Source organism: Furipterus horrens, unplaced genomic scaffold, assembly GCF_987537825.1.
Source record: "Furipterus horrens unplaced genomic scaffold, mFurHor1.1.pri manual_scaffold_5, whole genome shotgun sequence".
Lineage (NCBI taxonomy): Eukaryota > Metazoa > Chordata > Mammalia > Chiroptera > Furipteridae > Furipterus > Furipterus horrens.
In genome coordinates, this window is record NW_028327175.1 from 142,455,951 (window position 1) to 142,482,523 (window position 26,573).

At 36.7% G+C, this 26,573-nt stretch overlaps 1 protein-coding gene and 1 pseudogene across 3 annotated transcripts in view; one reads left to right on the plus strand and one right to left on the minus strand.

Moving 5' to 3' along the window:
* The window catches only part of LOC150010045 (gastric triacylglycerol lipase-like), a 37,489-nt gene extending 19,020 nt beyond the window's left edge, over window positions 1-18,469 (minus strand). For 2 of the 3 annotated variants that reach the window (XM_090279267.1, XM_090279265.1), the window contains exons 1-7: window positions 18,322-18,469; window positions 13,562-13,684; window positions 8,257-8,368; window positions 7,971-8,088; window positions 7,001-7,199; window positions 2,708-2,817; window positions 802-938 (exon numbers count right to left, since the gene is read on the minus strand). In XM_090279267.1, coding sequence (XP_090135393.1) covers window positions 802-938; window positions 2,708-2,817; window positions 7,001-7,199; window positions 7,971-8,088; window positions 8,257-8,361 — 669 coding nt within the window. In that variant the 5' untranslated portion in view covers window positions 8,362-8,368; window positions 13,562-13,684; window positions 18,322-18,469. The remainder of the gene's footprint in view (window positions 1-801; window positions 939-2,707; window positions 2,818-7,000; window positions 7,200-7,970; window positions 8,089-8,256; window positions 8,369-13,561; window positions 13,685-18,321) is intronic. The other variant, XM_090279266.1, reaches the window with a different exon arrangement.
* Window positions 13,679-26,292, plus strand: LOC150010046 (ras GTPase-activating protein-binding protein 2-like; annotated as a pseudogene).
* Window positions 26,293-26,573: the final 281 nt, after the last annotated feature.

The window sequence follows — 26,573 nt, forward strand, 5'->3', positions numbered from 1 at the left end:
TAGACACACATGTTAATTATTACAAGTGAAAAGAAATGAATAGTACAAAATCAGACAAGGCAATGGCATCATTCCATTGTATAGTTTGAGGTTAAACTGTTCTATTAAAGGGAACTGCATGTGTTGGTTCTGTGGATGGGAGAAATAGATGATTAGTCTTTGGAAAAAATAAATATTAATTTTTTGGTATGTATAGCTAGTTAATATTTATGCTTTTGAAATCTATGGTACCACCCTATGAAATCCCTATTTAAAGAGACCGGAGCTCTTATGAAAGGGCTTAGAAAGCCAAGAGTATCTGAAGAGTGGTCTTAAAGTCCTGGTCTCACTCAACCATTACTTTTCTTTTTCTCCCTTTTGCTTTCATTTCTTTCTCTTCCCTTCTCTCCTCTACCCCTTCCTTCCCTTCCTATCTTGTTCTTCCTCTTACTGGTTTCCTTGGCTCAATTAGTTTCAGTTCTTATTGGACTATTTTGTTTTGTTTCTATTTCTCTTCCCTTGCATCAGAGGTGGAATCACAGTCTTGACAGAGCTGTGTGGAGTGTTTGGTAAGTGAAACATCTGTGAAGGCATTGCCAAGCCATGCAAAGTAATCAAGAACAAAGAAATATACAGGGATCTCACAAGCTGTAGTGGGGATTCAAACATGGTCAGTGCTATTCAAGAAATAGTATAATAAATGCATACATTTCCATTCTGGATGTAAACATGATTGTTCACCAAGTGGTTTTGTTTCTTTCCATCACCTTGAAATCCAAAGACAATTCAATATCTTACATTCATTTAAAAAGAATCATGTACCTTCAAAAGGAGTGGAGGAATACGGAGAAGTTCTTTCAACAGTCCTTTCATGTATGTCACGGTAGCAACTGGAGCTAATGCATAAAAGGCTTTGATTCTTTTAGCCAGTTTGGGATTAGTAGAAAAGGCAATAAGACCTAAAACAGAATAACAAAGAAAGGGGGGAGTGTGTGTATGTGTGTGCGAATGTTACAACTGTGACATGATTTAGGGTTTAATAGGACTGCCATCTGAGGAAACTGAGAAATTGACCATTTCTGCTTATCCCAAGTGATTAGATTTTGGTATTTTTCAGCATTTGTTTTATTTTCATAGATTCTCCATATAACATGAGGCTAGAACTTTTAAAAGGTTATTATAAACTCTTTTATCTGACATAAAAATAGGCCAACTTTAGGATAATCATATGGTGACAAAAAAAGTTATTTATACTATACATAAATACATCACTTAAATACATCAATTTAAATTCATCATCAAATGAGATAATTAACTTTAAAATGAGTAGGCTATCTGAACATAAAAGTCAAAAGCATTAGTTTGAAATGTGACTAAATAGGATTTGAATACTGGCTCTGTGGTTTATCAACTTTGTGACCTTGGACATGTCACCTAAACTCTAAGAACCTCGGTTTCCTCAGCTGAAATATGGGGATAATAATGAGTGCTTCATTAGGTTGTATAGGAACTATACAAGGTGAATAATCATGTGAAGTATTTACCAGGATACTTGGTAAATAGTAAATGTTTGAGAAATGAGTAGCTAAGACAATTCAAATACCAACATGCAGTAAATAGCTCAGTCTATAATTAATTGGTTTAATATACATAATATACAGAGAGCCTAATCTTTATTATTAACTCCCCAGGTACCCATACCCTTTCATCGAGGTCACTATTATCTCTCGTATGGGTAACTGTAAGAGTCCTCTAACTGGTTTCTCTGCTCCAGCCCTTGTTCCCCTTCAGAAACTGGAGGATCCTGTTAACAGCATCGCATACTCTAGATTCTGTAGATCAATAGTTAGGATCATGTAATCTTTCTGTTCAAAACTCTTCTGTAATTTCCTCTTTCGCTTAAAGTGAAAGCTGAAATTCTTACGGCAGCCAAAAAGCATGAACAGTCCTCCCTCCTAAACTTCTCCCCCAGCCTCCTCTCTCTGTCTGCCTCTCTGTCTTAGTATGACTAATATACACAGTGAATAGCCTTACTACCATATTTTAAACATGGTAAGTGTAGTCCAGTCTCAGACTCATTGCACTTGCCTGTCCCTCTTCCTGGAATATCAGTGTTCCAGGTTTGCAGTGCTCGTGACTCACTCCCTGATCTCCTTCATGTTGTTACTTAGAGAGTGGTTGGTGCTGCTCCCTACCTAAATTCTTGTGAACCCTTCTGATGCCCCCCTGTATCCCTCACTGATTTATTATTTTTCTCTACAGCCTATCATTATCTACCATACTTTATATTTCACTTTTTAATCTTTATTATTTTCTCTACCTCCTCTCACTAGTTTATCAGTAGTAGGAAGAAAACATTTTGGTCTATTTTATTTTTGCTCTATTCTAGGACACATAATAGATGCTCCAATAATACGGTTGAGTGGGTGAAATCAATTCAGTCCAGAGCCTGTGTGGCACATGGTTCAGAGCATGGGCTTGGGAGTCGGAGTGCCTGGGTTATATCTGAGATACCCTATTTGTAGTAACTATGTTACCTTATACAAATTATTTAACTTCTGTTTTGTTTCCTCATGTAAACAGGAATAATTGTTCTTATACCATTGGTTCCTATACATTACATTATATGATGATGGAAAGTGATTAGCACAATGTCCAACATGCCTGTATAAACACTAGAAAGAGGTTTACACCAACTAAACCACCTACTTGGACGGCTTTTACCTACCAATGGTGGTGCCCTGGGAATGGCCAATGTAATGTAGCTTTTCCTGTCCAGTTTTCTTTAAGATGAAGTCAATTGTGGAAGGAAGGTCATATTTAGCCATTTTGTCAAAGCTGAAAGAAAAAAAGACAAAATAAAATATTTCTTGCTATAATTTCTAAAAGTCAAACATATTTATAGCTAAGCTCTGGTTGAGAAATTGAATACTAGATTCTCTAGTCATTGCTCCTTATAGATCATTAGTGAGTTCTAGGTGCTTTTTGTGGTGGCTTCCTATAAACATTTGACATTATTTCTGAAGCCCAGTATTCAAGCCACAATTTAATCAAAATGAAATGATATCTAGCTGGTGATTATTTCTATACCTAAAACACTGTCTGATTTAATAATAATCTGTATGCAATGTTCCACTGACATTTAATATAAACTACATCCCTCTCTATTTTATTCTGCACAAATCAGCCAGAATGATCTTTCGAACATAAAAATGGAGAAGACTTCTGGTCAAGATGGAGGCATGGACAAACACGGCTCACCTCCTCACACAACCACATCAAAATTTGAACAACGATCACTCAGAACTGTCAGAAATTGAGTTGAATGGGAATCTGACACCTATGGAACTAAAGTAAATACATCCATTCAAGGAGGAGACATGGAGACACGGAACGAGCTGGCCCCAAACCCATGTGCTGGATAAAAATTTGGGAGGAATATCTCAGGATATTGCAGCCCCCCACTAGGCCCCTCAACCCAGGGTTCCAGTGCCAGGAAGATGAACACCCATAAATTCTGTCTGTAAAAATCATCAGGCTTATAGTCAATGACAGTCACTAGTGGAATGCCAAGCAGTTCCTCTTAAAGGAGTCACACATAGACTTACTCATACTCTCTCTGAGCTCCAGCACTGGGGTGGCAGGCACCTTGAAACACAGCAGCAGCATATGGGGAGAAAGAGAAATGTCTAGCAACATGGTGAGAGCTAGGGGGCAGCTTTCTCCAAGACAGAAAGGCTGGCAGAGGCCATTGTTCCTTTTGAGCCCTCCGCAACAGAGCCACAGATCTGGCAGGCAGGGGCCATATTTGAGACTCCATCAACCTGGCTAACTAGGTTGGCTCTGCCCTGATGAATGCCTGCGGCTCTGCCTCACTCAAATGATGGCCCCACCCAAACTGTTAACTGTGGCTTTTCCACAAGAATGTCTGGTTTAGGCTCAAGCTTCACATCTTCCTAAATACTTTCAAATAAGCAACAGCCAGGCTTAGACACCACCAGTTCCCATACCTTGGGCTAAGTGACCCCAGGCCTGGTACTAGCAGCAGCCAGCTTTGAATCAGAGTTCGGCTTCTAACGGGAGCCTCCTAGCTCAGCACAAGTAACAGGCATATGCAGATTGCTTTATAGCACAGGCCAGGTAGTCCCAGGCAGAACACAGTTGGTGGTGACCCTGGCAGGGAACCCCAGAACCTGTGCATCCAGAAGACAGCTATAGACCACATCAGAGCACCACCACTCTGCCCTGTGCATAGCTGATCCTTCACAAAGGGCGGAGGTTGGTGGTCAGTGGTCACTGCCAGTCCTTGCTGCTGACTGGCCTGGTAAATCCCTCCCATTGACCTTCCAACAACAATCAAGTCTCAATTACAAGAGGAAGGTGTACACAAAGAGTGTGCACTTTGAGCACCCTGCCTGGGGGAGGGGGAGGCTGAGCCACAGACCCTTACAGTACACCTACTACATTAGGCCATGCTACCAAGACAGGGAGTCATAGCAGCTCTACTTAATACATGGAGAGAATCACAGGGAGGCTGCCAAAAAGAGAAGACTAAGAAACATGGCCCCAATGAAAGAACAGATCAAAACTCCAGAAAAAGAACTAAACAAAATGGAGATAAGCAATCTCTCAGATGCAGAGCTCAAAATATTGGTTATAAGGATGCTCAAAGAAGTTAGTGAGGACCTCAACAGCATAAAATAGATCCAGTCAAAAATGAAGATACACTAATTGAAATAAAGAAAAGTTTACAGGGAAACAACAGTAGAGGGCCAGAACACCCAGTGGAGAGCTACAGACCATGCTGGAGCACTACCAACCTGCCTCTGCACAGCTGATCCTCCATGGAGGGCAGAGGTTGGTGGTGAGTGGTCACAGCCAGTCCTCACAGCAGACTGGCTTGGGTAAATCATTCCTATTGACCTGCCAACAGCAGTCAAGGCTCAACTACAAGGGTGTACTCAGTCCACATGAAGGGTTCACCTTGGGTACCCAGCTTGCGTGATAGGGGAGACTGTACCTCTCGACCCCACAGGACAACTACTACATTAGGCCACAATACCAAGAAAGAGAATCATAGCAACTCTTCCTAATACATAGACAAATACATGAAGCTGCCAAAAAGAGACAAAGAAACATGCCTAAATGAAATAATAGATCAAAACCTCAGCAAAAGAACTAAACAAAATGGAGATAAGCAATCTATTGAATGCAGAGTTAAAAACACTGGTTACAAGGATGCTCAAGGAACTTAGGACTTCAACAAAATAAAAAATATCCAATCAGAAATGAAAACCCACTAATTAAATAAAGAACAATTTACAATGACACAAGAGTAGAGGTGATTAATCAAGAAAGAAAATCAATGATTTGGAGCAAAGGAAAGCAAAAAACAATGAATCAGAACAAGGAGAAGAAAAATAATCCAAAAACAGGATACTATAAGCAGCCTCTGTGACAACTTCAAGGTACAACATTCACATCATAAGGGTGCCAGAAAGAGAATAGAAAGAGTGAAAAGCTATTTGAAAAGATATTGAAAGAAAACTTCCCCAATTTGGTGGAGGAAATAAGCATGCAAGTCCGGGAAGCATAGAATCCCAAACAAGATGGCTGCAAAGAGGCCCACTCCAAGACACATCATAATTAAAATGTCAAAGGTTAAAGATAAAGAGAGAATCCTAAGAGTGGCAAGAGAAAAGAAGTTAGTTACCTACAGAGGAGTCCCATAAGACTATCAGTTGATTTCTCAAAAGAAATTTTGCAGGCTAGAGGGATTGGCAAGAAATATTCAAAGTCATAAAAAGTAGGAACTTACAACCAAGATTGCTCTACCCAGCAAAGCTATCATTTGAAATTGAAAAGCAGATAAAGCACTTCCCCACCAAGAAAAAAATTAAAGGAGTTCATCATCACCAAACCATTATTATATGAAATGTTAAAGGGATTTATTTGAGAAAAACAAGATCAGAACTATAAACAGTAAAATGCCAATAAACATACCTATCACAACTGATTCAAGAAAACATGCTAAGCAAACAAGAACAGAGACAGAATCATGGCTATGCAGAGCATTTTGAAGCTTGCCAGATGGGAGAAGGATATATGGGAATGGGTGAAGAGGTGAGGGATTGAAAGTGCAAATATGTAGTTACGGAATAGCCATGGGGATGTAAAGTACAGTATAGGAAATGGAGTAGCCAAAGAACTTATACACATGACCCATGGACATGAACACAAGTTTGCAGATGCCTGAGGGAGTGGAGGGAACAGGGTAGGAGGGCAAAAATGTGAAAAATTGGAACACCTGTAATAGCATAGTCAATAAAAAATAATTTATAGATAAATAAATAAAAGAATAAACACATGATTAAGCCACCCACTTGTTTTCAGCAGCCCTGCCTGACCTGGCCCATGTCAGCACCTCTTATCTCCTCACTTCAGTCAGACACACAGGATTCCTTCCAGTTCCCAGAATTCTCAGAGCATATTTGTGCTTCAGCATCATCAGCTGAACTTTCTTCAGTACTCCACTTCCATTATTAATTTCCAGGAATAACGCAAAGGTGGGATAGTGATAGAAGAACCTTTGATAATCTTTCCGCAGTGTTGGATTGCCTCCGCCTCCACCTTGATATTGATATTGTCTCAGATTGTCATTCTTCAACCCCCAATTGGGTTTTAAACATCCTCTTGAATCCACATGGATTTTTTTTTTAATCAAATCAGGGAAGAAAATTTCTTGTTTCAGTCATTTTGCTGACTCCATTTGGAAAAATTTATTCAGAGAAACCCTTAAGACTGGTTAATGAGATCACAGAATGTTTGGAGAAAAGGTTACCCTTGCAATGAAGTGTATGAGATAATCCAAGAAAGGAAAAGAATAAAAAATGGCTTCCTTCTTTTCTTACTTGGAGTGTAATTATTAAATGGGACTGAATTGGAAGGGTAAGCATACCCGTGTTTTATAAATTCAATATTTATTTTTAAGTGTCCATTGATAATTGTTCTTTTTTCTTACCTGAAAGCCCAGAATTCGACTGAGTCTGGTGAATAATACACATGTCTCCTGGCATAGGTGTTTCCTCTGCTGTTCCCCAGCCACACATCATAACCAGCATCAGCCAGAATGAAGCCCAGGCTGTTGTTGGGCAGGTTGGAAACCCAATTTGTGGCTGATGTGAGCAAACAATGTTGCAAAAACACAACAGGTTTCTGGCCTAAAGAAAAAATTATTTGAGTGCATAAACTCATTTTTTATTCCAAGACAAGTTATAAAGTTAGAAACAGGCTCTCATTTGATTAGAATTAAATGATTTGCTTCATTGAGTTGACTATTTTTGAATATCTTATTTTCATTATGGTGATGGTTTCTCAGATGACAAAACTTATTAAAATGTACACTTTGAGCATGTGTAGTTCATTGTATGCCAATTATGTCTTCCCCAAAAATTAAAAATATATATCCTAAAGAAATTAAACATGATGTTAATTTAACTGGTCTTGCTTACTTTTATACTATTTGTACTTCACAAATATAGCTAGAAAAAATGACTTTTATCTGTTTAGGAAATGAGCCTTGAATTGTCTCCTCATTCCCCCTCTGTAACAGGCATCCAGGCTACCTGACCCTGATCCTCTAGGACTGAGCTCAGTTTCTTTTTCAAAGAACAACTTTTCCTTGACTTCCCATAGTTAAGTGCCTATCTCAGGACTTTTAGCTTAATATCCTGTGCACAAATCTAGCATTGCTCTGATCACATATTATTATAATCATGTTTATTTATCTATCTCATTTGCTTGATGATCTCCTAGAAGACTGAAGGTACAACTTCATCAGTGTGCATTACCAGAATGATCAAGACTCATTAAGTGTTCAGGGAAAAGTAAAAGGAGGAAAAAAGGGAAGGGAAATAACAAGGAAGTCATGAAGGGAGGAAATGAAAGAGGGAAAGAGAAAGGAAAAACAGAAGAGGAGAGGAGGTTTATACCTCTATTCTCTGAATTATTCTTCCCATAAGGAATTCTGTAAATCTCAAGAATATAACCGTCTTCAGTCACGACATCATATTCTTCACTTGGGTATCCCCAGTAAGAAATCATCTGACTCTGATGAGGAAAAACAAAACCTTTTAAAGCTTACTTCTTAAATGCATCTGGTAAGTATATATTATTGTATTTAATTCAGCATGTAAAAACTTAAATCTACTATAATTTGAAATCATGGTAATCTCTTGATTTTATAGTTGTATTTTAAAAAATCTTTTAATAACTTACAGCATTCATAGATGTTTCAGGGCTTGCAGGATTTGATCCTCCAAAGAAACCACGTGTAGTTCCAAGTGCAGATATCAAACTCACCACTCTTAGTAGTGACCACATTTTGGTTCTGCCTGAAGTAGAATAATAATTTGTGCTATGGTTAACCTATGATACTTTCATAACACTCCTATTTCATGTTAATTTTATCTTCATGTAAAGTAGAGAAATGCTTAGGTTTCATTATATTTATTTTGTTGAGAAAACACCTGGGACATGTGGATAATAGCACAGGCGTTTTAATGCTTAACATGTGTTCACTCTATTTGATTCCTTCTGCTTAAGAACATTTTCCATTTGGTTTAGAAGTGATGTTGAATGAAACTTAATTGATAAAGTTGTATTCTATTCTAATTTTCTAGCAGAATATTATATTTTTCTTATGCCTTTTGTTAAAACTTTGGCCAACTTATTTTGAGATTCCAAAGTTGGGGAGGAGTGAGGCACTGTGTGGGCATTTGACCCTTCTAGATTCAATCTCAATATAATATGTATTCAAAACTATCATGATATTTATAATATTGTTTATAGTATTCTCCATAAACATTTATTGATTTGAAGTAATTATGTGGATTTAAAAGCTACCTCACCTTCTAAATGTGCTACTGTATCTGGAGTAATGTGTGAATATAACTTTAGGAAAGTTTTTGCTCTTTTGATATTTTTTATGTAATATGACCTGGTTGAAATTACTTAGGTAGGCCTTGACAAATATTAATTGACAATATATTGGATAGTAAAATAAATGTTTTTCACAAGTGTTTAGCAATTAAAAGGGAAATCAGTATAAAATCAGTATCACGATTTGAGAATTATTCTAGCTACTTCCCAATTCAACCCACTTATATTTTACAGGTAAGAAATAGCAACCTATTTCCTAGATAATTTAATGATAATTTCAAGTAAGCTAACTTAGTGCTATTGGTTAAATGATCAATCTTTCACATAATTGCTTTATCAAAATTGGCAGGCTTTGGAAAGGTATTTTAAAAAGTCAAAAAACATATGTCAAACTCCAAAAAGAATCAGCATATCTTATGATAAAAGATTAATTTCTGTACTATCTAATTAGCTTTTACAAATCAGTAAGAAAAAAAACCACAGCAATTGAAACTGGTATAGTGTATGTAAAAACTTTTCATAGAAATAAAAGTGTCTTAAAAGCTTAAGACTTAAAAACATTTGCAAAAATTCTCAATTTAATTTTTCATCAATATAAATTAAAACTACTGTTACAACAATTTTCACCTATCAAATAAAGTCTGATAAATTACAGTAATGGCAAAGTTAGATAAAATAGACACTTAAATGTTGTTTATGAAAATATAAATATTTGAAAATGTTTAAGGAATGTGGCAATACTTATGAAAATTTATAAAACACTTATGAAAATTTAAGATTCATATCCCTTCCAATCCACATTTAGAAATTTAACCTCAAAGACAATTACAGATGTGTCTACCTATTTGTACTAGAATGTTCAATACAGCATTGTTTATAACAGGAAAGACTGGGAACAATTTCAATGACTATCAGTAGAGAACATAATTTTATAAGTTATTCCACAACCATACCACAGAATGCCATGCATAGTGTTTAAAAGAAAACAGTGAGGAGATACCATTTTACACCAGTCAGAATGGCCATCATCAACAAATCAACAAGCAACAAGTGCTGGCGAGGATGTGGAGAAACGGGAACCCTACTGCACTGTTGGTGGGAATGCAGACTGGTGCAGCCACTATGGAGAACAGTATGGAATTACCTCAAAAGATTAAAAATGGAACTGCCTTTTGAACCAGCGACTCCACTACTAGGATTATACCCGAAGAATCTTGAAACACCAGTTCAAAAGAACTTATGCACCCCAATGTTCATAGCAGCACTATTTACAATAGGCAAGTGCTGGAAACAACCTAAATGCCCATCTGTAGATGAGTGGATCAAAAAACTGTGGTACATTTACACAATGGAATACTATGCAGCAGAAAGAAAGAAGGAACTCCTGCCATTTGCAACAACATGGATGGAACTAGAGAGAATTATGCTCAGTGAAATAAGCCAGGCAAAGAAAGAAAAATACCATATGATATCACCTAATACAGGAAACTAAAGAACAACACAAACAAAGGAACTAAATAGAACAAAGAGCAGAATAGCAGTCAATAGGGGGGAGGGGAGAGGGAGAGAAGGGGGATAAGTAAGGGAAGGGATTAGTCAAAGAACCCATATAAAAGACTCATGGACATGGACAACGGGGAGGGCTATGATTGCGGGAGAGGGGGTGGGTTGGGTGGGGGAGAGAAATTAGGGGAAAAGGGGACAACTGTAATTGAAAAACCAAAATTAAAAAAAAAAAAAAGAAAGAAAACAGTGAGGTAGATCTGTGTGTGCTTATATGAAAAGTTATCCGAGAGGGACTGTAATTGCAAGGCATAGAAAACAGTGTATTTAGTATATATAGTACAGTAGATATATTTCTGTTTATGAAAATGAAAATGTATCATTTAAAAAATAAAAATAAAGCACCAGAATTGTTAGGCTTTTTGTAGCTATAAAGCAATACAGGCCAACAGAATAGTCACAAAGAAAATGTATTTGCTAGGAAATAAATAAAATGTTTTGCATAGAAATTAGCTTAACTGATTAAACGTACTTACTAGCTCTAATCTCTTATAAAAACCTAGTAGGTTTCAAGTTACACTGGGTTTTCCAATGTAAAACTTATCAGTCTTGCTTGTCAACATGTGGTCCTTGGAGCAAATGGAGACAATAACTAGGAATTTCACATATACTCAAACTCAGTAGAACTGAACTAGTATTCCTTCAATTTTTACATTTTGAATAAAATTACAACTTATAAGCTTTCTTTTTCTCCAAATGACCATTTTGACAGCATTCTACTGTTTTGATCTTCTGATGGCAATTGTCACTTGTTTCTCAGCACAGACAGAATATTTGACATTAGACCCAGAGCATCTAAAATTCCTTCTATGTTATACACAAACTACAAGTTTGACAATTTTCAGATATTAAGCTGGGGAAAAGGCTCCAAGGAAGAAGAGATATTTGTCTTCCAATATTTGAAGGAATGGTATGTGGAGTATAGTTTTATATCAATTCATTTTCAGTGTTCCAGAAACAAATAATTCAATATATATATATATATATTTTTAAGAAACTACAGCATCTTAGGAGCAATATTTGGAGGTCACACATGGAAAGATTTAAATTCTATATAGTGAAGACTTGTAGGATTCAGATTATTGGAGTTCAGTGGCGTTCTTTGGAAAGTGATGAGTTCTCAGTTGCTGATGATATTTCAACAGATGCATAATACCATTTGTCATAATTCATGTAGAGCACTTAGCATAGTGCCTGACTTAGAGTAAAACCAGACTGGAACTCTCAAGACCTAAATCTGACCCTCTGGTCTAATAGTTTTGTCTCTTATTTAGCAAAGGATTTAACTTAATGTGATAGGATCTCTTAAAAATAGATTTTTAAATGAAAGCATTTCATTACAATAATATTTTAAGAAGGGACAAACTAATATGTAAAGACCAACCAATAGTGTTTTGACATTCAAACCAGAAGGCTTTGATCAAACATTTCAGGTATCCATAATTTCATACCATTTATTGCCTCCACTAAGTGAGGACATTGACCAATAGTTTGAGTTATCAACCATTCCAAATACCCAGTCATATACATGTGCTCGAAGATGTTCAGAGGCATAATAAATATCCTTAAAATTCCGATGACAAGTTCTAGGATAATAACAGTAACTAACATTTACAGAGTGCTCACTATGTGTTAGGCAGTGTTCAACATATTATATGCGCAAGCAAGTTACCTTCTCTAAGATGGTTTTTTCTTCTATAAAATACAGCAAGTGTATGTCCTGAAGTTATATGAGAATTCATTAAGATAATAAAAGTAAAGTTCTTAAAAGCATGTTAGGCATCTCACAAACCCTGGATAAATGCAGTTATAATTTGTATCATCTCATTTAATTCTCATTCTGGCCCTATGAGATAAGTAGCATTATACTCATCGTTTTACAAATGAGCAAGCCAAAGATGAAAGAAGACTTCCCCAATAAGTGTGTGGAAAGCAACTGAGCTCACATTTGACACTAGGAAGTCTGTTTCCAAAGATATGTTCTTCTCCATCATAATGTTTTTTAGGATGACCCTAGGCCAGCATCTGTAATAAACTACTTGGGATATCCCCAAGGATAGTACTTAATTTGATGCACACATACATACTTTGGGGGGTTTATAATTTGAAGATATATATTGTAGTCTATGAAATTTAACAATAGTATTATTAATATTTAATTAAATCACTATAATTTGTGTGAAATTAAATTGTTCAACATAACATATTAATACAGCCAGTTTATATGACACCAGAGGGCTGATCTATTGCTTCTCAAAAGGGAGAATAAGAGATACAGCACTTTCATATTAGACATTCATAGCAAAAATGCCAAGTTAATAAACAAATTTGTCCTCTAGTAATTAAGAATTTTATGTAGATATAAAAATACAAGAAAAAATAAATCCAATTCCAGAGGGTTAAGCCTTAGATTATATAGATTAATATGCAACAAATATCTAGGTTTTTAAAAATGCACAGTTGGGTCGTGGAAAAATGAATCTAATAATTCAATATCAGTTTTTCTCAGCAGAAATTATACTCAAAGTCTCCTAAGACATTCAATTATGTTTCTTTGGATGTTTAGTAGTGTGGTTAAACTTGTATTTACTTCTTATATAAAAAAGATTCAACAATGTCCAGAATTACTCATCTACTGATTAAATTGATATAATGTCTTTAATATACTACATATCAGGATGTAAAAGGACACACCTAAAAATCAAACACTGCATTCAATTTGGCATAGAGTTGAGTTCTCACTTTTAACTTTTAATAATCACAAATATCGACCAAAGGAATTATGATGATTAAGAATGATTTAGAAAACATTTCAAATGTCCTTGATAGTTTAAACATATAAAACTGTTGAACCAAATGTACAATGTAAATTATTATGTAGTATGGCTCAGATGAAGAGGCCTAAGATGAAAAAAAATGTCCTCTTTTACAAACAGTGCTTAAAATATTCAGACTGCATGGTTAGACAACCACCTGCAAATACATGTAAATCAGGAAGGATTCTTTATTATGGTCTTTGACCAGGAGTCTCCAACCCTGCAGATAATGGTCTAGGTAATATACAAAACCCAGCCCTCACCTTTAAAAATATATAGAGATGCCTGTGTTCCTGGTTGCTCACCACAGTGCCTGGTGCCTAGAATAGTTGGTTGTGAGAGAGAAGGAGCTCTCAGCTTTTCAAGCTTCCAAGGCTCACATGTATCTGAAGGAGAAAGAAGAGAGTAACAAGAATTCGGGGCAGTGTGTTAAGTTTTATGTGACTCTCCTGCTGACCTCCATGTGAGTACCTGCCACGCTGTTGGTTGGAACAGTTGACATTGTGGAATATTTATGGAGCTTAATCAAGTGCTTGTAAGACAGGAAGCGTGTGAGGCAATTTTATACTTTGCTGAATAAAGCTCCAGAATATTTGTACAGGTTTTATGGCAGGCATTCTCCTATGTTCATGATGGGTTAGATGCTAGCAGAAAGGACCAGGAGGCTGATTATGGCCAAATAATATACACCACAAAGTATTGTCTCTTAACTTCAGTGAATGTCACATCAAATTTGTCAGGTAGATATTCATGCAACATTGAGCGATGGAGTAGGTCTCCAGGTCATGGGTTTTCTCTCTAATGGTGGACAGCCATAGAGGAAGTTTATGCAAACCTTTGTTCTGGCTTCTGAGGGATTGGTTCCAAATAAGTTTTACATTCACAATGATATGTTTTGTTACAGGATGAAGTACTTGGTGATAACTAAACCAGCACTTTAGGGGGAATCAGAAGATGTAGAAGAAGAAGAAGAAGAAGAAGAAGAAGAAGAAGAAGAAGAAGAAGAAGAAGAAGAAGAAGAAGAAGAAGAAGAAAGAACTATGTCCAGAACCTGTACAAGAAAATGCTAACGGTGGACTCTATGAAGCTCACCCTGTGACTAATTAGAGAAGTCTAGTTCTCCTACCACTGCTGAGAGTAGATATTAAACCATAGTTGTGTTTCAGTAATCTCTGCTGAATGAACAAGGAACCAAAAAATAGCTTGTTCTCATCCAAGGGGGTCAAGACCAGGCAGAGTAGATATAGAACAGAATGAACCTGATCACTGTAGAATAATTCATTATCCTGTCAATCATCAACTTTTTGTTGCCAATCTACCACATGATATTGATGAAAATGAACTGAAAGAGTTCTTCATGACTATTGGAAATGTTATGGAACTTCACATCAAAACCAAGGGTGGGGGAAAGTTTCCAAATTTTGGTTTTATAGTTTTTGATAACTTTGAACCAGTTCAGAGACTCCGAATTGCAAAACCAATTATGTTTCAAGGGGAATTGTTTAAATGTGGAAGAGAAAAATAAAGCTGCAAGAGAGTGAGAAGCTAGAGATGGTGGTGATGATAGAAGGAATATAAGGCACAATAATTGAGGTGTTGGTGGTGCACATGGAATAGTGGGTGGTAGGATGATGTGTGAGCAGAATAGAATAGGACCTCCTCCATAAGGTGGCCTGGCATGGACACTTGGCTCTCAAAGAAAAACCAGGCAGGTAGAAGGCCACTTCACAGGACAGTGTTGCTGATGCCTCACTTTGGCAAAATCTTTGCATCAATACATGCTTCATCATGTTTTCACTCTTGTTAATTTATTTTGGCTTAGGTTAGAAATCTGACACAGTCTTTTTGATCATTTCTTTGATGTGAAACACATCTTTGGTTTTGAATTAAATTGAGGTGGACATTAGTTCCCCAATTTCACAACAGGATCCACATTGTTAATTTATAAATCTAGACTTGGAGAATTAAGGACTGAGGAATGACCTTATCTTGAACTATTTACAATGAAATGAACTTTTTAAGAGGACATGCCCAATAAATTCATGTTCTTTGAATCAAAAAATACTCTACCACATATTTTAAGTGTTACTGTTTCTGCCTATTAATGTTGGAAACACAAATAGGGCAATTGGGAAATCTTGCCTTTTTTTCTTGGCTCCCCCCAAAATACAAACCAGCAGAAACTTATTATGTAGGCATCAAACTGCACTAACACATATTCTGAACTAATTAACATTGATATCTGCAATAGGAGGCAACAGGGGCAAGAAAAATACTTTTCTTTTTTTTCCAGGAGAGAGTAGTTTGAGAAATGATGAAAGCATTTTCTCTGCTTGTTATGACCAGTGTGTGTACACATAAGCCGTAACAAGACTGCACATGTAGTCTAGAACTCCACATGCTAGGATCTTGAAAACGAGAGCAGGTTTAGTAGCTCCATATCTCATATTTTTTTACTTGCCTCTCTTCAGTACAGGGATGGCTAGCAGCTCAACAAACTCTCCTCTTTTTCCTTTCTTTAAGCTGTGTCCAGTGAAAGTTGTCTTTACTGTATATTTGTAAGACACATCATTGTGCTTTTATTAATATATTACAGCCCTGCTGGTAATTTTAATACAATATAATGTATGAACTCCTGTGCTTCAAAGTAAAACAACTGCAAAATGTTGAAAAATCAGTGAAGCATATAAAAATTGCAGTATCTTTAAAATAGTAAAATTGACTAGTATATTATTCATTTTTTTTTTTGATAAAGCAAAGAAGTTTTTATTCAAAGGCAGTCACTTAAGTCTATCAAGTCATAGCTTTAATCACTTAAACTTATCAACTAAGGCTAAACTTTAACTCCTGGATTCACCTATCATACCCCATATTAGTTTTAATTATCTCATATCTATAGGGTTAGTTTACAAACTAAAAGAACATAAGATACAAAAGCTACACAATTTTGGAAGAATGGCAGGCTTCTGCCTCAGAGTTCATCTCCTCTAGAACATCCAAAGAATGAACCTGCCACCCACTGCCTGGCCAGCCCAACCCTAGGCTGCACCTGGAGTTCCTTCCCAACCAAAATATACCATCTATTGGGAAATGCAGGCAGCTGCAGCATGATCATCCAGGCATCCTTGAGGAAGAAGATACAGAGAGCCAGAAAGATCCAGCCTCATCTTCTGTAGTTAACAGCTTTCTGTTCTCTGTGGGAGGGAGTCTCATGTGTTTGGGAGGGAGAGGGGAGGAGGAAGTGGTTATTTGAATAAGTCTCTTGTTGACTGTTCTCTTAGCATGAGTGTGAGCATTGAAGTGGATCTCTTGAGAGCTGCTTGGAAAAGCCAATCAACTTGATGTACATAATTGACATTTAAAAGCACTCAGATTCCATAAATGGCAAGTAAACCTGAAGTGAGGACACTGCAATTTTCAGAGAAAAGAACAGCAGCTCTTAAGTGTTTGCATTTTCTATTTGGGAGCAGAGTAATGTCGTTAATTGTGCACAGTTCTTGAACTGATGTCAGCAACCAAGTAGCTCTGAATTTAAGTCTGGGATGACATCTTTTATTTTTAAATGGATCTCTAAACAATTCTGTAAGAAAACTTTGTAGCTACTGGATTATTGTCTGTCTTTATAGCAAGTTCGAGTAAACCTCATGAATGGCATGCGGTACATATAAGTTTCTGATGTTTCAAGCCAGAAGTGGTAAATAAGCGTGACCACTTAAAGGGGCTTGTTAGCATGGAAGACTTCTCCATTCTATCTTGGGAAAAACAAAAATGCACTTGACATGGTAGCAAATTAGTTTTGAATCATGAAAACTACTATTTAGTAGACTAGTAAACGATGCACATGCTTTGTTTTCACGTACTGGGCAATATAAGTACAATTAAATCTGTCCCTTTGTTTCTTTTGAAATGAGGTCTTCCATGTTTGAAGAAAAGTCTTGCCCTATTGCATATCTTTTGTGGGCACAGATATCTAATGATTTCTATTTGGGGGGGGCTTACAGATGACTTATTGTCCTTTTTAGAGCACTTTTCACACTTTCTACGTATAGTACATAAAGTTATTACCTGAAAATTAAGTTTGAGTTTTGAAACCTTTATCAAACTACATTTAAATTAGTGGTTTATTATCAATGTTCCTTATAGCATATTTTTCCTCTACTCCTTTACTTCTTTCTTCCCATTTCATATATCTAAAATTTCCAATCCAGGATATGGCCCTCCTCTGGCACCAAAAGTAACAGCAGATGTTAAGTAAAATAAGAAAGTAGAACAAAGTATCATTCAGCTTCAGTATTAAAATACCATGAATAAAACATTAAAACAAGAACTGCACTAGTTCCCCAGGGGCCCAGTCTTCTACCTTTATGCAGTGGTGCTCTGGTGTTGACTTGCACACTCTTGCAAAAGCCTATGGTGCACATCTCTTACCAGTTCTGTTTTTGTAATATGTTAACATAAGAGACGTTCAAAACTATAGAGAATTTTTATGAGTTTATTTGAGTCAAACTGATGACAGTTGTGGGGAAGCAAAATCTCAGAGAATTAAGAAAATGCTCTCAAAAATGGCAGTTTTTGGAGATCCAAGATGGCGGAGGAGTAAGTGGAAGCTACACTAACCTCCTCCCAGGACCTATCTGGAATTACAACTTAATTGTGGAGAAATCACCTGGAATAACCCACTGAATACTAGCTGGAAAGAAGCCTTATAACCAAGGACAGACAGAAAAGGCTGCTTCATCACAACATGACTGATAGGAAGTATGAGATGGGAGAAGTCTGGCTGGGCTCCCATGGGTAGCAACTGAAGGGACAGAGAAATATCTCAGCAGCCTGGAGATCCCCCTGAGAAGGGTGGGATCTAACCCCCCAGCTGGACTTCCCAGCCTATAGCAACAGAGTAGAAAATAAAATAGCATCCAGCTGTGAAAAGCGAGAAGCCATGGGTTTTTTGCTGGTCTGAGAGAAATGGCTCAGGACTACTCTTAAAGGGACAACATATAAAAATATATTGGCACTCACTTACCCTGGGCTCCAGCAGAGGGAGGACAGAGTGGACTGGAGATGCTTAAGGAAAGTTTGGGGCAGTGGCTTTGAGGAGAGAAATGAGGGAGCAGTCAACCAGGTCCTAGTGCTGACTCATTCCACACACTGCCGGCAAACCACTCCCCTCCAAGTGGTGTCAGCCTGAGGGGAAGCAGTAGCTCCGCCCACAGGAATTAACCTTCCCTGCTCTCAGTGCTTAAGCCTGATGGATGACCACAGATTGAATATATTAACAATTTAAAGAGACAGACAAAGACAGTAGATCACTGGTAGTCTCAAAGAGGCTATCTAGGCAGAGACTGGGACATGATCTGACATCACCAGGGGTAGATCCAGGAAGTAAAGAAAGTGCACCTCTATAACAGTATGCAAGACATGGTAGGAGGAGTGACTCTCAATCAACTAACTGGAGGAAAGGACCCACCAGAGAGCAACACAACACAAACAAAACCCAAGTACAACCAGACAGTCCAAATAAACAGCATAAAGAGAACCTCAAGAGCATCAAGTTCAGGAGATCAAAGTGACTGCACCACTGAATCCAACAGGTCTCCTACCACAGAAGGTCACAGCACAAAGACAGGAAGTCAAAGTAGATCAATCTAAGAAGCAGAAAAAAACAAGAGCCACCAAAATGGGGAAACAAAGAAACAACCCTCCATTAAAAGGAAAAGAGGAATCCCTAGAAAGACTGCTAAATGAAATAGACATAAGCAAACTGTCAGACATGGAATTCAAAATAATGATTATAGGGAAGCTCAAGGAACTCAGTGAGCTCAAAGAAAACTATTAGAACTCCAGGAGAACTATGAAGAACTACAAAGAAGCTATAAGAAACTTACTGAGAACTATACCAGCATTAAAAAGGACATAGAAACTATCAATAAGAGCCAGGAGGAAATGAAGAATACAATTTCTTAACTGAAGAACATGGTAGAAGGAATCAAAAGCAGGCTAGATGAAGCAGAAGATCTGATCAGTGAGCTGGAGGACAACATAGAAAAAAATTCCCAGACAGTACAACAATATGAAAAAAGATTTTAAAACTATGAAGAAATTTTAAGAGCTGTGGGAAAACATGAAATATAATAATATCCATATCATAGGAATACCATAAAAAGAAGAAGAGGAGCAAGATATAGAAAACCTGTTTGAAAAAGTAATGACAGAAAGCTTTCCTAACTTGATGAGAGAAAAAGTCACGCAAGTCCAAGAAGCACAGAGGGTCCTGATGAAGATGAACCCAAACAGACCCACTCCAAGACATGTCATACTTAAAATGGCAAATCTCAAACACAAAGAGAGAATCCTAAAAGCAGCAAGAGAGAAATAGCTAATAATATAAAAGGGAGCTCCAATAAGGCTATCAGCAGATTTCTCGACAGAAACACTGCAAGTCAGAAGGGAATGGCAAAAAATATTCCAAGCAATAAAAAACAAGGCCTACAACCAAGACTGCTCTATCTAGTAAGGATCTCATGCAAAATGGAAGGTGAAATAAGGAGTTTCCAGGCAGAAAAAGGCTAAAAGAATATATCTCCACCAAACCAGCATTGCAAGAGATGCCTAAGTGTCTGCTTTAAGAATATGAAGAAACAGAGAGAGACAGAGAGGATCACAAGTACAAAGGGGGAAAATTACAATGAATAAGTACCTATTAGTAATAACCTTAAATGTAAATGGATTAAATGCTCCAATAAAAAGACACAGGGTGGCCGAATGGATAAGCAAACATGACCAACATATATGCTTTCTTCAAGAGACGCACTTCAGAACAAAAGATCTACAAAGACTGAAGGTGAAGGTATGAAAAAAAATATTTCAAGCAAATGACATGGAAAAAAACCTGGGGTAGCAATACTTATATCAGACAAACAGATTTCACAACAAAGGCCATAAAAAGAGACAAAGAAGGGCATTTCATAATACTTAAGGGAACAATCCATCAAGAAGAAATAACCCTTATCAACAAGTATGCACCCAACATAGGAGCACCCAAATATATAAGGAGAATCTTGGACGACTTCAAGAAGGATATCAACAGCAACACACGTACAGTGGGGGAATTTAACACTCCATTGTCAACAATGGCCAGATATTTTAAGCAAGGAAATACCAAGAATATTGTGGCACTGAACAACACTCTAGATCAAATGGACTTAGTTGATATATACAGAATTTTTTACCCCAAAGAAACAAAATATACATTTTATTCAAATGCATATGGAACATTTTCAAAGATAGACCACAAAACAAGCCTTAACAAATTCAAGGAAAATGAAATTATATCAAGCATTTTCTCAGATCACAATGGCTTGAAACTAGAAACCAACCTCAAGGAAAAAACTCAAAAACATTCAAATTCATGGAGATTGAATAACATGCTATTAAATAATGAATGGTTAATTATGACATCAAGGGATTAATAAGAAGGTTTCTGGAAACAAATGAAAATAAACATGAGAGAGAGTCTGGGTCCCTCAGAGTGGATGAAGAAACTACTCAGACACTCTCCATCTGTGAAAGGAAGGGAGGAAGTCTTCTCTAGTGGAAAATCACCCTCGTTTCTTTATTAGCCAGGGTTTTTATCCACTTTCCAAATGCGGAAGTACTTAAGAAAAATATGCAGCCCTTCCCCAAATGGTAGGGAGTGAAAGGGAAATGCAGATCAATACAGGGCTGAAACATCCAGGTATTTTACACAAGTTCAAAAGCATTTCCTCTTACTTAATTGTTCTGTTCTTCACATTTTACTGACAAAGATTTGAGGCTTTACAGAGAAAAAAAGAGCAGGTTTCCTTTTTCTTAAAAGCCACTTTGCATTTCTGTTCTATCTTTAAAATCCCCCAGAGGGTGGGATTCAGAGCAGGCCTGAAAGACAACCTGCCAGCGAAGGGCCCAGTGGGGTGCGGCTCCGTACAGCAGTCAGAGTCTTTTAAACCAAGCCTGTCTGATTCCCACATCTCCCATGCCTTTCTGTCCCCCACATAAACACGCAACAGCCCTAAACCTATGGGACACAGGAAAAGCAGTCCTGAGAGGGAAGTTCATAGCAATATAGGCCTACATAAAAAGGAGAGAAGAATCTCAAATAAACAACCTAACCCTGCATCTACAAGAACTAGAGGAAGAACAACAAACAAAGCCCAGAGCAAGGAAGGAAATAATCAAAATCAGAGCATAATTAAATGACATAGAGACTAAACAAACAATTCAAAGGATCGATAAAACCAGAAACTGGTTCTTTGGAAAGATAAACAAAATTGACAGGCCTTTATCAGACTCATCAAGAAAAAAAGAGAGAAGACCTAAATAAATAAAATCAGAAACAAAAGAGAATAAATCACACCTGATACCACAGAAATACAAAGGATTATAAGAGATTACTATGAACAAGTACATGGCAAGAAATTTGACAATGTGAGTGAAATGGACAAATTGCTGGAAACATATAATCTTCTAAAACTGAATCAAGAAGAAACAGAAAACCTGAATACTGATAACAAATATTAAAATTGAAGCAGTAATAAAAATCTCCCACACACAAAAGCCGTGGACCAGATGGATTCACAGGCAAATTTTACAAAACATTTAGGGAAAAACTAACTCCTATCCTTCTCAAATTATTTCAAAAAATCCAAGAATAGGGAAGAGTCCCAAACTCTTTCTCTGAAGTCAGTATTATCCTAAATCCAAAACCAGGTCAAGACACACAAAGAAAGAAAACTACAGGACAATATCGCTGATGAACATAGATGCTTAAATCCTCAACAAAATATTGACAAACCAGATCCAGCAATACATTAAAAAGATCATACACCATGATCAAGTGGGATTCATTCCAGGGATGCAAAGATGATATAGTATTCACAAATCAATCAATGTAATATACCACATAGACGAAATGAAAGCCAAAATTCACATGATCATATCAATAGATGCTGAAAAAACAGCTGATAAAGTTCAGCACCCATTTATTATAAAAATGCTCAGCAAATTCGGGATAGAACATACCTGAGCATAATAAAGGTCATATAGAAGAAACCTACAGCCAACATCATATTCAATAAACAAAATCTAAAAGCTTTCCCCCTAAGATCAGGAACAAGATAAGGATGTCCACTCTCTCCACTTCTATTCAACATAGTTTTGGAAGTTCTTCCCTGAAATATACCTAATGTTCAAAATGAGAACTTGAGAGACTGTCCAATGAAAGAAATTCTTTACTAGAAGAAAATATAAAGGAAAAAGAAATGACTTTTATTTGAACAATTAGATGAATAAGCAAAGTAATCCGTTATGTATTCTGCTAGTAAGTGGCAGATATAGGATTATAACTCCAGTGCCAAATGCTAGTGCCTTTTTTTTGCACCTCACTCTGATGCTATTAATACACTTATTGTTGTAATAAAGAGCCATGAGGCTGCTATCCACATGATCTCTTTGCTATTGCTGAAGGAGGGAGTCATAATTATGAAAAAGACTTTTCCCAGCCATTCTTCAGTCCTACAGAATAATGCTATTGTGGTTCAGAGTGTTTCTAAGCCCTAATTAAACAAGTCCCAGAGAATCAACATGTATGAGTAAAGTGACCCACAAAGAAAATTTGGGAGAAACTACTTGTGTTTCACCACACTTTGAAACCACTCTGTGAACAGTAAGACAGTGGAGAATCAAACTCTCTTCTTGAGGCATGTAGAGAGATGTATGAGGGGTAAAGTTTCACTTAACATTCAAATATTTTCTTGTCCTAAACTCACTGAGAAGAAATAAAAAAGTTAAGAATGGCCCTAGAGAGTCAAAAATTTATCTTGAAATGAATACCTGAATTGTTATCATTTTTTGTCCTTCCATAAGGAATTCTATAAAGGCCAAGGATATAACCATCTTCAGTTACAATATCATACTCTTCATTTGGGTATCCCCAGTAAGAAATAATTTGACTCTATGAAAAAAGAAAAGCAAACCTTTCAGAATAAGATTGTTAGTCAATTAATATAAACTAATTAATCTAACTTATTAATGTAATAATGAACTTTCATATTCTCCTAACTTTGGTGCTGTTTTTATCTTCACCAATTCACTGATTTATTCAGTAATAAGTACTTATAGATACCTAGTAAGCATTAACCTTATACAATAGGAATTTTTGGATATATAAAAAACAAAAATCTCTGTCTTCAAGGAGATATCTCAGAACTAACCCATTATTCTTTTTTTAACTACTAATAACTTACATTTTTACCTACTCACCCATACATATACAATTTTAAAGTATCTGTTTATCTATAAATGTTTGCATGACTAGGCATATAGCTAACTGTTCTTGTTATATTAAATAAACATGGCTGAACTTTTTCCAGACACACTTCGTATTAGTTGACCTATATAAAAATAAGAGTGCAGAAATATAAATTTGACTATAAATCTGTTAAATAAAAAATAATAGAATGGTAGCATTCACTGTTATTTTACCAGCTTAGCACTTATTTTTTAGCAACTTACAATATTCATTTTTATTTCAGTGTTCGCAGATCTTCGATATTGAAAGGCACCATGAGTAGTTCCAAGATTTAGTATAAAACATATCACTTTGAAGAGATACCACATTTGGGATCTACATATAAAAGCAGATGTTGATACTATTAAAATTAGAGCAAGTAATACCATTTGACTGTTTAAATAATTTTATGGGGTAGAAAATATTTCCATTTTCAGATAAGAAAGCTGAGGCTCTGAAAAATTAAAGAATTTGTCTAAGGATACACAATGTGTAATTGTCAGTTAGGCTTTATATTCAGGACTACTTCATTTCAAAATCCATGATTTCCAGCTACCCTGTTTTGTAGCACAGACTTCTTCTTTGAAGTCTGCATTATTAGCATTGTTTAGCCCAACTCTGAGAGCTTTATCATATATTTAAAGTTAATTAAATTCATAAGGTATCAGTATTGATATAGAAAATATGAGTAAGACTAGCCAAAACCTTGATTAAATAAACTTTTATGGAATATCACACCACAACTTTTTTTTAAGTGCACAAGGAATATTCACTAAGAAAGGCCATATGTTGGTCATGAAGTACTACTAAATTTCAAAAATATTAAAATATTGCAAATTATGTTCTCCGATCACAACAGAACTAAATTGGAGGTGAATATCAGTTTTTAGAAAATGTAGAAAAATCTCAAATATTTAAAGTGCAAACAGTGCATATATGAACATATGAATAAGCCAGCGGTCCAAAAAAGATATACCGTGTAACATTAGAGAATATTTTGACCAAATGACTAGGACAGTATACTGTTTCTTAATATGTTGGACTTAATTGAAACAGGGCTTAGGGAAAATTTATAACTGCTAAGATACCTTGTTCACATAATAATAAATAGATGACAATAGGAGAACTTCTGTTAAACAATGTCACTTAATTTTGTGAACTCTTGAATTACATGTCAAAAATATAATGACTTGAAGATGGTGACATAGGAAGCTCCTGAATGTCCCTCTTCCCACGGACATACTAAAGAAATATCTACCTACACATGGATTTCTGTAAAAATCCAGAAACTACCTTAGCAACTTCTGCACATCACACAAATAAGAAAATATCCACATCAAAATGGGTAGAAAAGGCTGGAACACACTCACACCATAAATCCCACTCAGCACAACATCATACAATTTAGAGGGATTCCCAAACTCCCAGCTTTTTCCTGAGAGCAAAAGGTTTCAACACCACATCTAGGGCCCCAACTTTTAAGTCATTCACCCCGGCAATGGACCACCTCTCCCAAACACCTAGGTGTGAAAGCCAACCAAGCTTTCATCCTCGAGACACATAAGGCTATAGCAAACAAACAAGCAGTTATTAATGGGCATGAGCACTCAGTGCACCTGTCAGTGTACAGGGAGCTGGGAAAAGTGCTCATCTCTGTGTCTTTCCCTAAAGGGGGTGGGTCTATATTTTGCAAACTTCCCAAACTGCTGACTGAGGATCAGGCAGCTGATTTAGCAAGTATCTGGGTACTTACTGTTATCCTCGCCTTTGGGACACTGATAAGTCTTGGCATGGTCTCAGTTAGGGGGAGCCACTGAGAACAAAAGTGGCTTGGCTAATCACAAGGTCAACAACTACAGTATGGGTCAGTCTGATTCATGAGGTTAATCACTTACCTGAGACCACTCTTTCGAGACTAGCAGAGGTGACTGTTTTAGCTGATGCACAGAAACCAAGAGAGTCAAGAAAAGTGAAGAAAGAGGGATATGTTTCAAACACCACTAGCCATCAGAGATGCAAATTAAAACCACAATGAGATGCCACGTCACATCAGTCAGAATAGCCATCATCAACAAGTGAACAAACAACAAATGTCGATGAGGATGTGCAGAGAAGAAAACCTGAGTGCACTGTTGGTGGGAATGCAGACTGGTGCAGCCACTGTGGAAAACTAAAAGTGGAACTTCCTTTTGATCCAACGATTCCACTGCTGGGATTATACCCAAAGAATCCTGAAACTCCAATTCAAAAGAACCTATGCACACCTATGTTCATAGCAGCACTATTTAAAATAAGCAAGTGCTGGAAACAGCCTAAGTGCCCATCAGTAAGTGAGTAGATTAAAAAACTGTGGTATATTTACACAATGGAATACTAAGCAACAGAAAGAAAGAAGGAACCCTTACCTTTTGCAACACCATGGATGGAACTGAAGAGTAATATGTTAAGTGAAATAAGCCAGGTGGCAAAAAACAGATACCATATGATTTCACCTATAAGAGGAACTTAATGAACAAAACAAACAAATGAGCATGAACCAGAGGCATGGAAACAAGGAACAGACTCACAGTGACCAGAAGCTCTCCTACAAGAAGTGGCGTGGTGGAGAAACTTGGCTCTGGAAGTGGAACTGGGCAGATGGAAGGCCACTTCACAGGGCAGTGCCAGTGAAGCTCCATTGTTGGCAATCTTGACATTGGTACATTCTTCATTGTGTTTGTGTTCCTAATTTTTTTTTTTTTTTTTTTTTTTGCTTTTGAATGTGACACAGCTTTTTTGATCATTTCTTTGGTGTGAAAAGTATTGTTTGGTTATGAGGTGGACATTATTTCCCCAATCTCACAACAGGATTCATTCACACCGTTAATTTATAAATCTTAGACTGGAGAATTAAGAACTGAGGAATGACCTTATCTTAAACTATCTACAATAAAAGAAAGTTTTTAAAAGGG